Genomic DNA, 14,508 nt, shown 5'->3' with positions numbered 1-14,508 from the left:
TCACTTTTCTTTCACTTCTGGTAGGGTCCAGAAACTGACCGTGGTTGGTCCCCTTGGGGAGGGAGAAAGACCCAAGTGCCATCAGTATGTGTGGCACGTGTTTTGAGCTGCCTTTGGAGTGAAAAACTTGTCAGCGCCTTCTAGGTTCAGCCTGGTCCCATAGCTCAGTGGTTAGAGCATTGCTCATGACAAGCATGGTCCCAGGTTCGAGTCCTGGTGGGTCTGGCGATTTTTTCTCTTTTCAGGCAGTTCACTTCCCCAACTGATCCTTTGTGATAACTATTATTTTCAGCAGTACTAACATCTGCAATCCGGAGTGCACTGGTAGGGAGCGGTGCTTTCTTCCAGGCTGGCAAGTGGAATGTTGGGTGTGCTCCGTATGGCACTGAATCGTGAGTCAAGTATATCGACATGAAGCATGGGCACGTAGGATCAACCAGCGACTTCGTCCTCTATCACAGCCGAAGTCGCTACTTCGGAATGACTACTAGCATAGTTAAAAATTGTACCACAGAGAAGTGTAGCACTCGCGTACAAGCAATCTCCACATCTCCATATCTCTATATTCTGGTCGATATGAGCGCGATGAAGAAGCCAGTTTCAGTTCACACCAAAGTAAAATTGTGTTCTATCAAAACGTCTGTTGTACTTGTAGCACTATCCCTACACTTCTTCATCAATAGAACTGTGGTGCATCCAGCTTTGCCATATGCAGACATTAAAAATCACGAACTGGATATGAGCTTGCCAGTGTGTGTGTGTGTATCATACACAGCTCATGCCAATAGTTCATTCATTGCCACCGACAGGATGATGACACACTGTATTCATGATGGTGATTTCTCGTGCGTCCGTGGCTGCTCGTACTCAGACGTTTGCACGTATGCTGCCAGTATTGCTTGGTAATCGCCTGTGGGCTCTGCTGCAAGGCCAACTTCCTGCATTGTGTTGCTGGGCTTGGGAACTGTAGTCGATTCATAAAGGTGTTCTGTTCCTAGAGCTTGATAGACAGCGCTTCGAGCGTTTGCTGGTGAGGCATTGGATCCCCTGTGGCAAATAAGGATCAAACCGATATTAAAGGGGAAGTCCGGTGAGAAATTTAAATTTCACAGTCCGTAGAGTTCGGGTCGCTGAGTCGAATGGTCTTTGTCCGAGGAGGCTGCGGCCTATGGTTCGTCAGATACGCCCAATCGAACATGTGCGAATTTGAGCGCGCATCACCCAGATCCAGGTGATGACGTCACAGCGTGCAGCCAGGTAGCCACACCATCGAATCGTGTACAAAATGGCCATATTCGGAGCGCATTCGATTGGGGAACCGTTTGTCGCAGCTTCTTCGGACCAAGACCATTCGATTCAGTGTTACAAACACTACGTACCCTGTGATTTGCAGCTCGGTAAACCTCGAGGTTATACCGTATTTTAGCCGTTTCCGAGTTGGACTTTTTCCGTTAGTGCTCTACGGCTCTAGCGCTGCGTGCATGCTAGCTGTAGTCAGGTAGTGCAGTCAACAAACTCATTACACACGAAACTACTCCCGCACTGCCGTGCTGGGCTAGCTACAACATTCAACAAGACTCGAGACACAAGACTCAGAAAACTAGTCAACACACGGACTTGTCATGTACTACACTCGTACTCGTATCAGTGTACAGTCATGCAGTCAGAGAACGTGCGTTTCTCCTTGCCGGTACGGTGGTTGTGCTTTGAGAAAGAAAACTGAGTTTTAGTTTTCCGCTCCAGTCCCGCCTCATTATTTTATGCTACAGCGATGAGTGCACAACCGTGACAAGTGACAAAACAGCGAACAGCTCCCGGACCTAGAACTTTCAGATTCCATAGCGTTGCGAGCGAAGAGTCGTGCCCGTGGTAGGTTCAAAGAGCCTGCACTGTTCTCCAATTGAGTAGTCCGAAATATGCCAAGTTCGCACCAAAACATCACCATGTGGCAGGCTACTGGAGTCTAAGCGAATCGGTATGGAACAACATTTAGAGCACTCGCATCACTCTTCTCCATTTTGGCGACCCTGCTCTCCAGCGATTTGATAATTATATCAGCCTCGTCTGCAATAGCTGCTGCTTCTTCATCAGTCGGAAACTCAGTAGCGCTCACTCTTGACCGGCCCGCGCGGCCATTTCTTCAGCTGAATACCGAGGTTCTCAGCCCCAGACCAAACTCATGAAGGTCAGCCATGGCTGCATCCTCACTCTCACAAGGAGTTAGGTCTTCGGGGTCGCTTGCACCACCTAATATCAGTCGCCAACTCATTTGAAATAGCACTGACACTATTGCTTTCACGCACTCCTTTTGACCTAGCTGCACGCTATGACGTTGCGGAGGGTGTGGCGCGGCCGCATGACGTCATGGCGCAGCCCCCGAAACTCAGTTTTTCAAACGGAAATATCTCGAGAACGCTTTGTCGGAGACTAGACACGTGGGACCAACGCCATTCGACTCAGCGGCCGAAACTCTACCGACCCTGAAATTTAAATTTTTCACCGGACTTCCCCTTTAAGTCTCCGTTATTCTGCTGATGGGAACACGTACATGTATTAGACTGCAGACATATTATTTCAAGATGAGTTGTATTCTCTTTGCAGCTTCATTATATCCAATTATGTTGAGGTGCTGACTAGAACAAGCACCACCCTCCCATACATTTCCTCGTTCGTGATGATGGTCATAGACCGAAACGTTGGATAAAGGAATTTTGAGAAAAGCGTAGAGAGCAGTGCAATTAATTATTTGAGCCCACAACATTATTTTCTCCAAGCATATTTTTGCAATACTACGGATATGCGGACAGGGTATGTCATGAGCAGGCATAGGACGCAGACTCTAAATTATGGCGAGGACAGATCGGATCCATGAACCAGTGACAAGGAGCAAAATCCAGGAATTAGGGCCGTGCCATATTAGAATACCATACTCTACTCCTGGTGCACAATGATTCCTATATTGTCAGATGATACAATCACTGGAGCGTCAACATTACTTCAATAATTAGTTTAGTTTCTAAGACGTTTTTATACCATGCAAGAGCTTCACCCCTGGATATGGCTACACTGCCATTCCCTGTAGCCATTTTACTATCTATACATATTTTTCAACAATAAATCGGTATAGTAGGCAAAGACCTGATTCACACGATGTTTCGCTCCATGGACAATGCAATGTGGAACATGGAAAACCATCCTGAACTGCATGCACCACACTCCCAGCATAGGATTTACTAGTACCTGTTGGGTGGCTGGTTAGTTGCAGAGGAAAGGGACACTGTCCTAACATCTCGAGTATCTTGCGTCAACTTGCTTCTCTGGGCTTGTCCAGACACTGATTACAGAGCCAAAAGCACATACCAATATCCAACCTTGTGAGCAAGGCCAATCAATGCAGCCTGCGGATTGTGAGCATTTATGTTCACAATACCAGTACTATCTTCTGCGATTTCAGGCATGCAAGGAGTTCAACAATAGATAATTCCTAATCATGGAAGAGTGCATTCAATTTCTCAAAGGGGCACAGTGCTCAGCACACTGTCATGAAACAATAGAAGGACAAGAACACACTGCCATGCAATTACAAAGATGCAATAGATGTCTGAGTAGCTTATTGGTAATACCTACTGCTCAGCTCGCCCTGCACTGTGACTGACCTTGCTTTGACTGTGTGGCTCTTGGTAAGCGGCCAGAAGCACCTCGCGATCGGTATCGTCCCTGTTTGTTCATTACATTCACGTCCTGGCCAAGAGCCGATGCTGTAGGTGCACTGCTGGAGGCACTGTCTTTTACTGACCGGCGTACATCAGAGATGGGTGATTGGTATTGCTCCTTCTGACTTCCATCTCCTACTGTCTGGTAGACGCTGGTAGTATTTGCTGGCATTGGTGTAGAGTTTGGTGTCCTGTTCTCCATGTTCTTCCGTTGAACGTCAAGAGTGAGTGTTTCGTATTGCTCTATCTTGCTTGCTGGTGCTGCCTCTTTATCCATGGATGTATGCTTGGGTGACGTCATGCTCTCAGTAGGTACTCTCCCAGCCTGGGCAGCAGTTATACTTTGGTATTGCTCTGTCGCGCCAGCAGGATCCAGTGGTTGGTACATATTGGTAGACGTTGGAGCAGCAATTTGAGATGTATCCTGTTCCTCCTTCTTGCCTAATGGAGCCATCTCTTCGTATAAGGATGCACCCATTAACGCTGAAGACACTGCAGCATCAATGGCATTCTGTTCCTCCTTTCCCAATGGAGCCATCTCCTCGTACACATATGTGCCCACTAATGCTGGAGACACTGAAGCAGCAACTTGTGATTTATTCTGTTCCTCCTTTTTGCCTAATGGAGCCATCTCTTCGTACATGGATGCACCCATTAACGCTGGAGACACTGCAGCATCAACGGCATTCTGTTCCTCCTTCTTTCCCAATGGAGCCATCTCCTCGTACACATATGCGCCCACTAATGCTGGAGACACTGAAGCAGCAACTTGTGATGTATTCTGTTCCTCTTTCTTGCCTATTGGAGCCATCTCTTCGTACGCAGGTGCACCCATTAACGCTGAAGGATTCGAAGTTGTTTCGGTTGATGACATCCCCCTCACTTCCGCCATAGCTGAGTAATATTGTGTATTCTTTTCAACAGATGCCGGACCTATATCATGATACAATATTGTTGTGGCGAATTTGTCACCTGCACTGCCACTGTAACAGACAAGAAAATACATGTAGATGGATGGTGTACACTGGACAGAACCTACCATTACAAATATGAACAAATGAGATTTTCCTGAATTGGTTTATCCAAGAAAAGTTACAAGTCTGTCCTTACACAGCAGGGTCTCAGACTACCCTGAAAGCGCGCCTACTTATTATCCTTTTTTCAGCTCACACAGTGAAAATGTGGCCACTAATCGATCGTTCCGGGTGCTCTGCGCTCTCATACATTTTTGTGCCAAGGCTATAGTGGAACATGGGTGAACAGTTTGTTTCTCCTAAAAACCAGAAAGTTTCCGGGATAGTGAGTGAAGCTCGCAGTAACAATGAATTTTTGATCCTCTTCTACTTGATGAAAACAGAATAAACATGGAAGAGCAGAAAGTGAACTACAAAGACTGCAACATCGTTACATGCAGAGAAAAAACTTTAACCACACCTCTTTTTATTTTTACCCGAAAGCCTTCTCAGGCAAACAGTCACGCAATGATTTGATAAGTACACCGAGTGCTAGTCATCATTAGGGCCGGGTTCCACTGCGGCTCCGCTGCCCCGCTGCTCGTCTTTTGCGGCTTGAAACGTCATCATTACCATAGTGACCGCGGCTCGAGCTGGAGCAGCGAGTCCGCGGCTCACCGCGAGCTTTTGCTACGATTCTTGACCAAAAACTGCGAGCCGCGGTCGCGGCTCGACCTCCTGTTTCCCGTACTTCGCATTGTTTTGTACGCCAGAATTTTAAAATTCAAATTTTAATTCGTTGCGCAGGCCAGAACACGAGGATTTGTTTGATTTCGCGCGCGCAGGCAGGTGAAACGTCATCAAAAAGTGTGGACCACGACCGCGGTACCGCGAATGGCGAGTGACAGTGGAACCGCGCTGCTCCGCTGCATGCAGCCAAGTGCCGCGGAGCAGCGGAGCCGCGGAGCCGCAGTGGAACCCGGCCCTTACAGTTTCAGCTCCACTCTCGCTTCAGTAACTAACGTCTGCGATTGTGTTGTCCGCACACATCTCGGAGAACACCACATGGTCCTACAGCTACACGGTCGCCAGTTTTTAATACTGCCGTGAGTCGGTGCGGCTGCCATACCGGACCCTTACACTCCCAACCGGCGATTCTATGCAAATTTACCTCTCCAAGGAAAGAGAGAGAGCGGGGGAGGGCGGAGGAGAGCCAGATCTTGTCCAATCAGTTCGAGCCACTTCCAAATACTTGACGTAAGTTTGTATTTCTATTGCATATTGCAGCACAACCGGTTAACATGCTGTTGTGCAAAGTATGTTGAGCTTAGACAGGCTGGAAGTGACAAACAAATTGCTATTTCTTATCTCCTGGTCTCTTGGGAGCCCGGTGAGAAGGTGGATTCCACCATCTCTTTGAAAGGTCGTCTACCTTTTTCTTCTTCATTTACTGCAGACATTGTGGGACAGGACACAGGAGGGAAAAAATGTTAACTGAAAGTGCAATCTCCATTGTGTACGAATATGCACAGGTCTATAGTCTATGCCACACATGGATTTAGAACCTGAGTTGTGCTACAATCCGGACACTCACCAGTTGAATAATTCGACAGAACCACCAGGTCGTAGTTGTCTCTAGCTTGGAGGGAGGAGAATTTACTTCTGATGCTTATTGATGTGCTCTTCCCACCTGCCACTTCGGATTCATGTCCACCTCCGGTCCTAGGACATAGAGGAAGGGGGGGGGGGGCAGAAGAAGTGAAACATGATTACATTTTATCAATTCTTCCACTACACTTTCGAAATAAGCTGGCTTTGTTTCAGAACACAACATGGATGACGGTAAGGAGGCCGAAGAGTTGGATTTCGAAATAAAGATCTCATTGCTGTGTGCTGTGGCCATGCAAGTTATGTCAAGCAGTTGTTGACAGCTCTTGAAGCTTTCTGTTCTTTTAAAACTATTCATAAAACTATTCATTTGCACAAACCGAGTCTATGTAAGCAAAAGCGCATGCTGTAGCTAAGTTATTCTCATAAGTGCGCAAATGTATGGAGTATCGTTACGCATTGTTACCACTCTATGTTTGATGTTACAGCACAGTTTTTTCACCAAGTCCTTTGAAGCAATAATCTTCTTCTTTGGGTGAAAGAGAGATTAACTTAAGTGGGAGGATAACATAATAATAATTATTATAATTATGTCTTACATACACCCCCCCCCCCATACACACACAGATGCACACGCACGCACACAAATGCACACACACCCAATAAATACACACACGCACGCACGCACAAACACACACACACACACACACACGCACACACACCTTCCTCTGATAAGGACAATCAGAATGATGACAATGACCAACACCAGCAGTACTCCACCAACACCAACTCCTACTCCTATTGCCAATGTGTTTCCTGGACACAGAACAGGAGAAAGCAGGTGCAAGTAGCAGAGACTTTCTTGGCATGGTATGAAACAAGGCAAACTGAACGCTCATAGCCACAGCATAACTTTGAAAAATGTTTTCCTTTAGGTGTTGAAGTTCCACTGCAGCCACGTCATAACAATGATAAACCCTGACAGTTACAGCATCACAAACTCAAGTGGTCTCTTCACTGCAAACCAGTGCGATTTCAAGCAGGTTTTTGGTCAGGAGCCATCATCAATAATGAAGGTTTAACTGGTGAGGTGGACCTATTTTCAATTTTTTATGCAAGGCAAGGCGGAATTATGTACGTCATACTGAGTACGCTACAAGGCACCCCATCATAAAAATGATGCACCATGTACACACACATACACATACACACACACACATACACACACACATACACATACACATACACACACACACACACACACACACAAACACACACACACACACACAAACACAAACACACACACACACACACACATACAGGTGTGAACAATGCTTGGTGTGAGGAGTGGTGGGAGTGGGACTATAAAATAAACAAAATGACAACAACAACAACGGCAACGGCAACCGCAGCAGCAGCAGCAGCAGCAACAGCAACAGCAGCAGCAGCAGCAGCAACAGCAGCAACAGCAACAGCAACAGCAACAACAACAACAACAACAACAACAACAACAACAACAACAACAACAACAACAACAACAACAACAACAACAACAACAACAACAACAACAACAACAACAACAACAACAACAACAACAACAACAACAACAACAACAACAACAACAACAACAACAACAACAACAACAACAACAACAACAACAACAACAACAACAACAACAACAATCTCTTATTGGCCACAGGCCATCGTGAGAATAAAAGAATTCAAACAACAACAACAACAACAACAACAACAACAAGGGTGCAAGCGCGGTTGCGTTTGATGCATCATGTAGCTGGTGTCCTGTAAGCTACTATCATGTGCCATGATGTGGCTGTACAAAGCTGGGGAGCTGGGGGCTGCTTGGCCAACGACCTGGCGTTGCTGGTTGGATAGTACGGGTATGGTCAAGAGTACATAGTAGGGGTTATGTACTCTTGGTATGGTGGCACGTTCAAATGGTTCACTGGGTTTCAACGTATTCCCGCCCTTCAATGCTGCAAGCTCTTCCTGTACAGCAGCAGCAAGATCAGCTTTTAGGGCAGCAATTTTGTCCACCTTTTCGGCCAATAGTGATCTTGTAGGGGCCATATCTATCATAGCTTTCTGGGTAAGGCCCGGCTGCGCGTCATGCAAGGACTGACCTGTTGGTGGGGTCTTAAAGAGTTTAGTTGCAAGCAATTTCTGGACCAGCTGAGCCCATGAAAGTCCAGTGTGTCCATCAATCTAGTGGACCTTTGCGAGTTCCTTCAGCTCCTTGTTCTCGAGAATGGGAAGGTAGACCTGCTCTTTGTGAGCCATTGTCTACTAGAAATGCACGTCCTAGGCTAGGTGATTGAATTTCCTAGAAACTTTCATCTGCACAACATTCCACTGAATCACACACTATTGGGTGGAGTACCAACATGGGACACTTACCAGTCATGATTTGCTGGTGCACGGTTATGGCTGTTGCAGTTGTTGATGTACTTGTCGGAGATTTTACTATCTTTGTGGATGTTGCATCCGGTTGCCTGGGTAGTGAAGTCTGAAATATTACTTGTAAAGTGGTCAATCCGGTTTTTACTGTGGGTTTAGTTGTTGTTGCTGCCGTTTGAGGTGTTGGTGGGAGTGTTTGGGTTATTGTGTCCCCGCTTCCTTGTTCTGTTCACATTTGCATCATAAAAGAACCGTTAGAGTACAAGGATGATCATAGGCTCATAGAATAAATTGTGTGAACATTCATGCTGGAAGGGTTATCCTTGGGAATATTCCTGGTTATGAGTGGTACGAAGAGTAGATAAACAAGAGTGTGCAACTCCGGGATGGGTTGGCCCGTGGCGGAATTTTTTGTTGACGTAATCTTTTCGACGATGCACGCGCTGCGAGTCTTTTGGAAAGTTTTGCCGAGTCGTGCACTTGGCCGGGCTTTACATTACAAAGTCGGTGCCCAGCACATGCTCTCACACTGCTCTGGGGCAAAATGCGCGTTCTTCTGAAAAAAGGTGACGTCAACAAAAAATTCCGCCGCGGGCGGGGGTATCTGGCGGCTATCTGCAGATTGTGCAGAAGAGATCCGGAGTTGCACACTCTTGTTTATCTACTCTTGGTGGTATTACTAAAGTCAGATTTGTGCTTTTGTGTGCAGCTCTGTTTGTGCAAATGTGGTCATCTAATGCCTACTTGTGGTTGGTCATTTTTCCACCCTTTCTGTCCTGGACAGAACGGTACGGAACATTATATGGGATAGCGCCAGGCATGGCGTGTCATGTGATGACTGCCCTCCCACACACACACACACACACACACACACACACACACACACACACACACACACACACACACACACACACACACACACACACACACACACACACACATGCACGCACACACACACACACATGCACGCACACGCACGCACACACACACACACACACATGCACGCACGCACACACACACACACACACACATGCACGCGCACACACACACACACATGCATGCACACACGCGCGCGCACGCGCACACACACACACACACACACGGACACACATACACACACACACACACACATGCACGCACACACGCGCGCGCGTGCGCGCACACACACACGGACACACATACACGTATATAATATAACCTAACCAGTTGATTATATGGGAAATATAAACCTGTATATTGGTTTATATTTCCCATATTCAACTGAGTAGGTTATATTATGCTTATACTGAGCTGATATACAAACTCCCCTAGTGTGATCCTAAAAAAAAAGGAGTTTATATACCGGTTTATACACCAGTTTATATACCAGTTTATATACCAGTTTATATTCTCGTCATCGAAGTACCTATTATATGCAAAATACAAGTCTGGAGTGTTGTGTGGGGAGAGATGGGAGTTTGTATACAAGCTCAGTATAAACACATATACAATGTACATACACAAACACACCCCAATTTAAAGCGCTGTGGACCCTGGCAAGTGCTACACGCGACTAAAATAACGACTTTAAAAAAAATTAGATGTCTGTTCATCGTGACAAACATCTGGATGCAGCATACACCCCGGAAAATACGGTATAGGCAAAATTAACACCACGGTGGCTTAGTTTGAGAAACAGCTCCGTCTGGGGAACATCACTCTCAACTCTAATCGAAATATGTTTTCCTGCTTTCAATATCTCATGGATTAAATGATCGGACTGATCGACAAAATTAATGTTGTTCGCTAATATTCTCACCTGAACTTGCAGCAGGCTCCACTACTCCTATGTAGGGAGTAACAAGGGTGCAAGCGCGGTTGCCTTTGATGCTTTATGTAGCTGGTGTCCTGTAAGCTGCTATTATGTGCCATGATGTGGCTGTACACATCTGGGGAGCTGAAGGCTACTGGGCCAACGACCTGGCGTTGCTGGTTGGATGGTACGGGTATAGTCAAGAGTACATAATAGGGATTTCAACTGGTCACTGCTTTTAACGTATTCCGCTCTTCAATGCTACAAGCTCCTCCTGTACAGCAGCAGCAAGATCAGCTTTTAGGTCAGCAATTTTGTCCACCTTTTCGGCCAATAGTGATCTTGTAGGGGCCATATCTATCATAGCTTTCTGGGTAAGGCCCTGCTGCGCGTCATGCAAGGACTGACCTGTTGGTGTGGTCTTGCAGAGTCCAGTTGCACGCAATTTCTAGACCAGCTGAGCCCCTGAAAGTCCAGTGTGTCCATCAATCTAGTGGACCTTACCCGAACCCATGTTCCAACCGCTGGAGGACATTGTGAAGTCTGAACTGATTCCCGCCTTAACTTGCCGTGCACCCCCAGGCGACACCCTCCGACGGCTTATGGCTTTGCCGTGTCGTCTGGGTGGGCTCGGTTTGATTAACCCTGTGTCCCTATGCCAACAATACGACTCGTCGGTTCGGATGACCAGCCCTTTGTCTCGGAGAATCTTGTCAGGGGATGGCTCCATCGGTGACTCGGTAGTGTTAATCAGATCGGCCAAGAGAGACGCCAAGGCATCTTCTCGACGTCATCAGAAACTGGAATTCGACGCGATATCGGGCAGTGCGTCGGAGTCGCTACGACATGTCATAGACGTCGCGAAGGAGAAAGGGTCGTCGAGCTGGCTGACGTGCCGTCCACTTAAGAAATATCATTTTAATTTAACAAAGGGAGAGTTTTGGGACGGACTCTGCCTCCGTTACGGATGGACACCGGCCAGGGTACCGTCACACTGCTCTTGCGGCCAAGAGGCAACTGTCGCGCATTCCCTGTCGTGCCCCTATGGAGGGTTTCCCTCCATTAGACACAATGGTATTCGGGATGTCACGGCCCGGCTGCTGGACGAGGTGTGCACCAGTGTGTCCATCGAGCCCTTGCTGCAACCGCTGACGGGGGAGCGTCTTCGCTACCGGACCGCAAATGTGGAAGACCGTGCCCGGTTGGATGTCGCTGCCAATGGTTTGTGGGGCAGTCGTTTTGAGCGTACACTTATTGATATACGGGTTTTTAATCCTCACTCACGCTCAAATCGATCTGCACCACATACTATTGTGTATCAGCGACATGAAAAAGAAAAGAGAAGGCACTATGAGGAGCGGGTGAGGCAGGTTGAGCAAGCCTCCTTTGTTCCGGCGGTCATGTCAGCCAGTGGCGGAATGGGTCCGGCATCAACAGCACTGTACAAACGAATTGCTCATCTGTTGGCGGAGAAGAGGGGTGAGCATTACTCTCATGTTATGGCATTTGTTAGATGCAGGATTTCCTTCAGCCTTCTGAAATCCTGTATCATGTGCATTCGCGGTTGTAGGCGTTTAAATTTTGGTTTGAAATTTGCACCCTCCTGCGGAGCCCACGCTGCTTTGGCAGTGGCGGAGGCTCGCTTGCCGACGTAACCGTCGGAGATCATCATGAACAATGGACTGACTAATTATTCACTTGTCCTGTCTTTATAAATAACATGTTTAATATTGCATATGTTCTTGGTTTAGTTTTTGGCCTTTTTCGTGCTTTGGAGTTGATAACATTTTCCTCACTATCGAAAAAAAAAAAAAAAAAATCTAGTGGACCTTTGCGAGTACCTTCAGCTCCTTGTTCTCGAGAATGGGAAGGTAGACCTGCTCCTTGTGAGCCATTGTCTGCTAGAAATGCACGTCCTAGGCAAGGTGATTGAATTTCCTAGAAGCTTTCATCTACACAACATTCCACTGAATCACACACTATTGGGTGGAGCAACAACATGGGACACTTACCAGTCATGATTTGCTGGTGCACGGTCATGGCTGTTGCAGTTGTTGATGTACTTGTCGGAGAGGTTACTATCTTTGTGGATGTTGCATCCGGTTGCCTGGGTAGCGAAGTCTGAAATATTAGTTGTAAAGTGGTCAATCCGCTTTGTACCGTTGGTTTTGTTGGTGTAGCTGCCGTTTGAGGTGTTGGTGGGAGTGTTTGGGTTGCTGGGTCCCCGCTTCCTTGGTCTGTTCACATTTGTATCATAAAAGAACTGTTAGAGTACATGGATGATCATAGGCTCATACAATAAATGGTGCGAACATTCAGCATGCTGCCATGATGCTGGAAGGTTTATCCTTGGGGAATATTCCTGGTTGTGAGTGGTAGAGGGGACGGTTTCAAATAGGACATAGGTTGCAAACCGGAACGGACTCAATATTCACTTTCTCTCTTGGTATTTTGATTAGAAAACAGATGTCACAGTGAGACTACTTGGTCCGTTTCATCGCAATTGTCGCTTATCTCCCACACACTTTTTGACAGGTAAAACCCAGTCCGATCTCGATATCTAACTCACATTCGTTTGGGAGGTTGTGATGGAAAGATCAAAGGAGACCAGAAAGAAAAAATCAACGCGACTGGCGCCAGTGGCATCGCGATTCGTACAATTTTGATGGGAAAGTGGGGAACTTTTCGCTGCAGTGAATGCACTGCACTGCAGTCTGCAGTGAATGTGTGCATTCACTGCAGCAAAAAGCCAAGCGCAGCTCAAAGACCGGAACTGTAGCAGGGGAAATCGACATCCTGACCTGGAGAGCGTGACAGTCACGGCCAGGCCAGCCAGCTCAGTCGCCACGTAACCGTCGTTTGAACTGCAACGGCCTGGCATTCTTTGCAAGCCTGCAAACTGATGGGAGATGGTGGCAAAGAAGACATTGTCCGACCTGGCAGTGGCAGTACAAGAGTCGTGGTCAGCGTATCCAGCAGTGCGTATGACAGCTGTCTGGAGAGGGATGTGTGCCTGATTCAAAAACATTGTTGAAACACAGAGTACTGTAGTGCCAGACGGGTCACGCTGCCCACGTTCCTCCAAGTGCCAAAGTGACAGCCACGACTGTTCCTTTCCCATCGCTGCCATGGCATAGGCCAAGCGGAGAAAGCAAGAGATCCTCTACGCCAGCAGCTATACAGACCAGCGAATGTCAGCTCAAGTGACATCAGCTCGAATGATACAGAGCCAGAGTCGGATAAACTAGAGCGTGAGTGCAAGAACGCGCTCCGTCGCTGTTTTCTTTAGTACATTTTTTGTAACCTTGCTTCCTTTCTTCGACTTGCTTCACCAGATTCCACCGCTGAGTTTTTTTCTTGTGGCGGACAGGAATCCTGTATCATGCTTCTTCACTATGCGTATTGGATATTTTACAGAGCGGTAAAAAAACTCCTGTTCTTAGTTGTGATAGATAATTTCCCATTTCACAAGCAATGGAAAATTGTGTAGTGAAGTGGGAATTGTATAAGGAGTTGGAGGTGAGATATAACTATGTCTAGCCCTCGCGATTTACGCGATTTCATGCTCGAACACAGCATTTTTTTAAAGTTCAATATTCTAATGAAGCTGTACTTGATGCAGCTCATCCAAGGCCCTTCAGGCCTATTTTCATGGAGAACACCCAAACAGGGTGGGTGGGTGGGACATAGTTATATCTCACCTCCAACTCCTTATACAATTCCCACTTCACTACACAATTTTCCATTGCTTGTGAAATGGGAAATTGCATGTCGGAGTTTCCGGTGAGATATAACTATGTCTTGTTTAAAGTCGGTTCCGCACCCTGAGCGGAAACAAGAAACTATCACACTGTCCACACAAGGACTTAGTGAAAGTTCTAGTAAAAGGTGCGTGGCATGATAAACTAGCATAATTAGCCCACACTATGCCAGGCACAGGCCACTGAATGACCATCACTGAGTACAGATGGAATTATCATAAAACTTACGCACGGAACGGCGAGTGGAGTAGATCATACCAAAATGG

At 46.9% G+C, this 14,508-nt stretch overlaps 1 protein-coding gene and 1 long non-coding RNA gene across 2 annotated transcripts; both read right to left on the bottom strand.

Moving 5' to 3' along the window:
- Window positions 1–427: 427 nt before the first annotated feature.
- Window positions 428–4,670, bottom strand: LOC135807035 (uncharacterized). The gene is made up of 3 exons (XM_065321126.1): window positions 3,657–4,670; window positions 3,241–3,334; window positions 428–1,047 (listed from the first exon to the last, which is right to left on the bottom strand). Exons 1-3 carry the CDS (start codon window positions 4,603–4,605, stop codon window positions 828–830), a joined length of 1,263 nt encoding a protein of 420 aa, XP_065177198.1. The 5' UTR covers window positions 4,606–4,670; the 3' UTR covers window positions 428–827.
- A 1,596-nt stretch (window positions 4,671–6,266) lies between these two features.
- On the bottom strand, window positions 6,267–12,861 carry LOC135807034 (uncharacterized). Its single transcript, XR_010551420.1, has 4 exons — window positions 12,494–12,861; window positions 8,690–8,914; window positions 6,997–7,090; window positions 6,267–6,388 (listed from the first exon to the last, which is right to left on the bottom strand). It is a non-coding gene; the product is annotated as an uncharacterized LOC135807034 (long non-coding RNA).
- Window positions 12,862–14,508: the final 1,647 nt, after the last annotated feature.

This window comes from Sycon ciliatum, chromosome 1 (assembly GCF_964019385.1).
Source record: "Sycon ciliatum chromosome 1, ocSycCili1.1, whole genome shotgun sequence".
NCBI lineage: Eukaryota > Metazoa > Porifera > Calcarea > Leucosolenida > Sycettidae > Sycon > Sycon ciliatum.
Note: the sequence above shows the minus strand (reverse complement) of the source record. Positions and strands in the feature narration are given on the sequence as shown.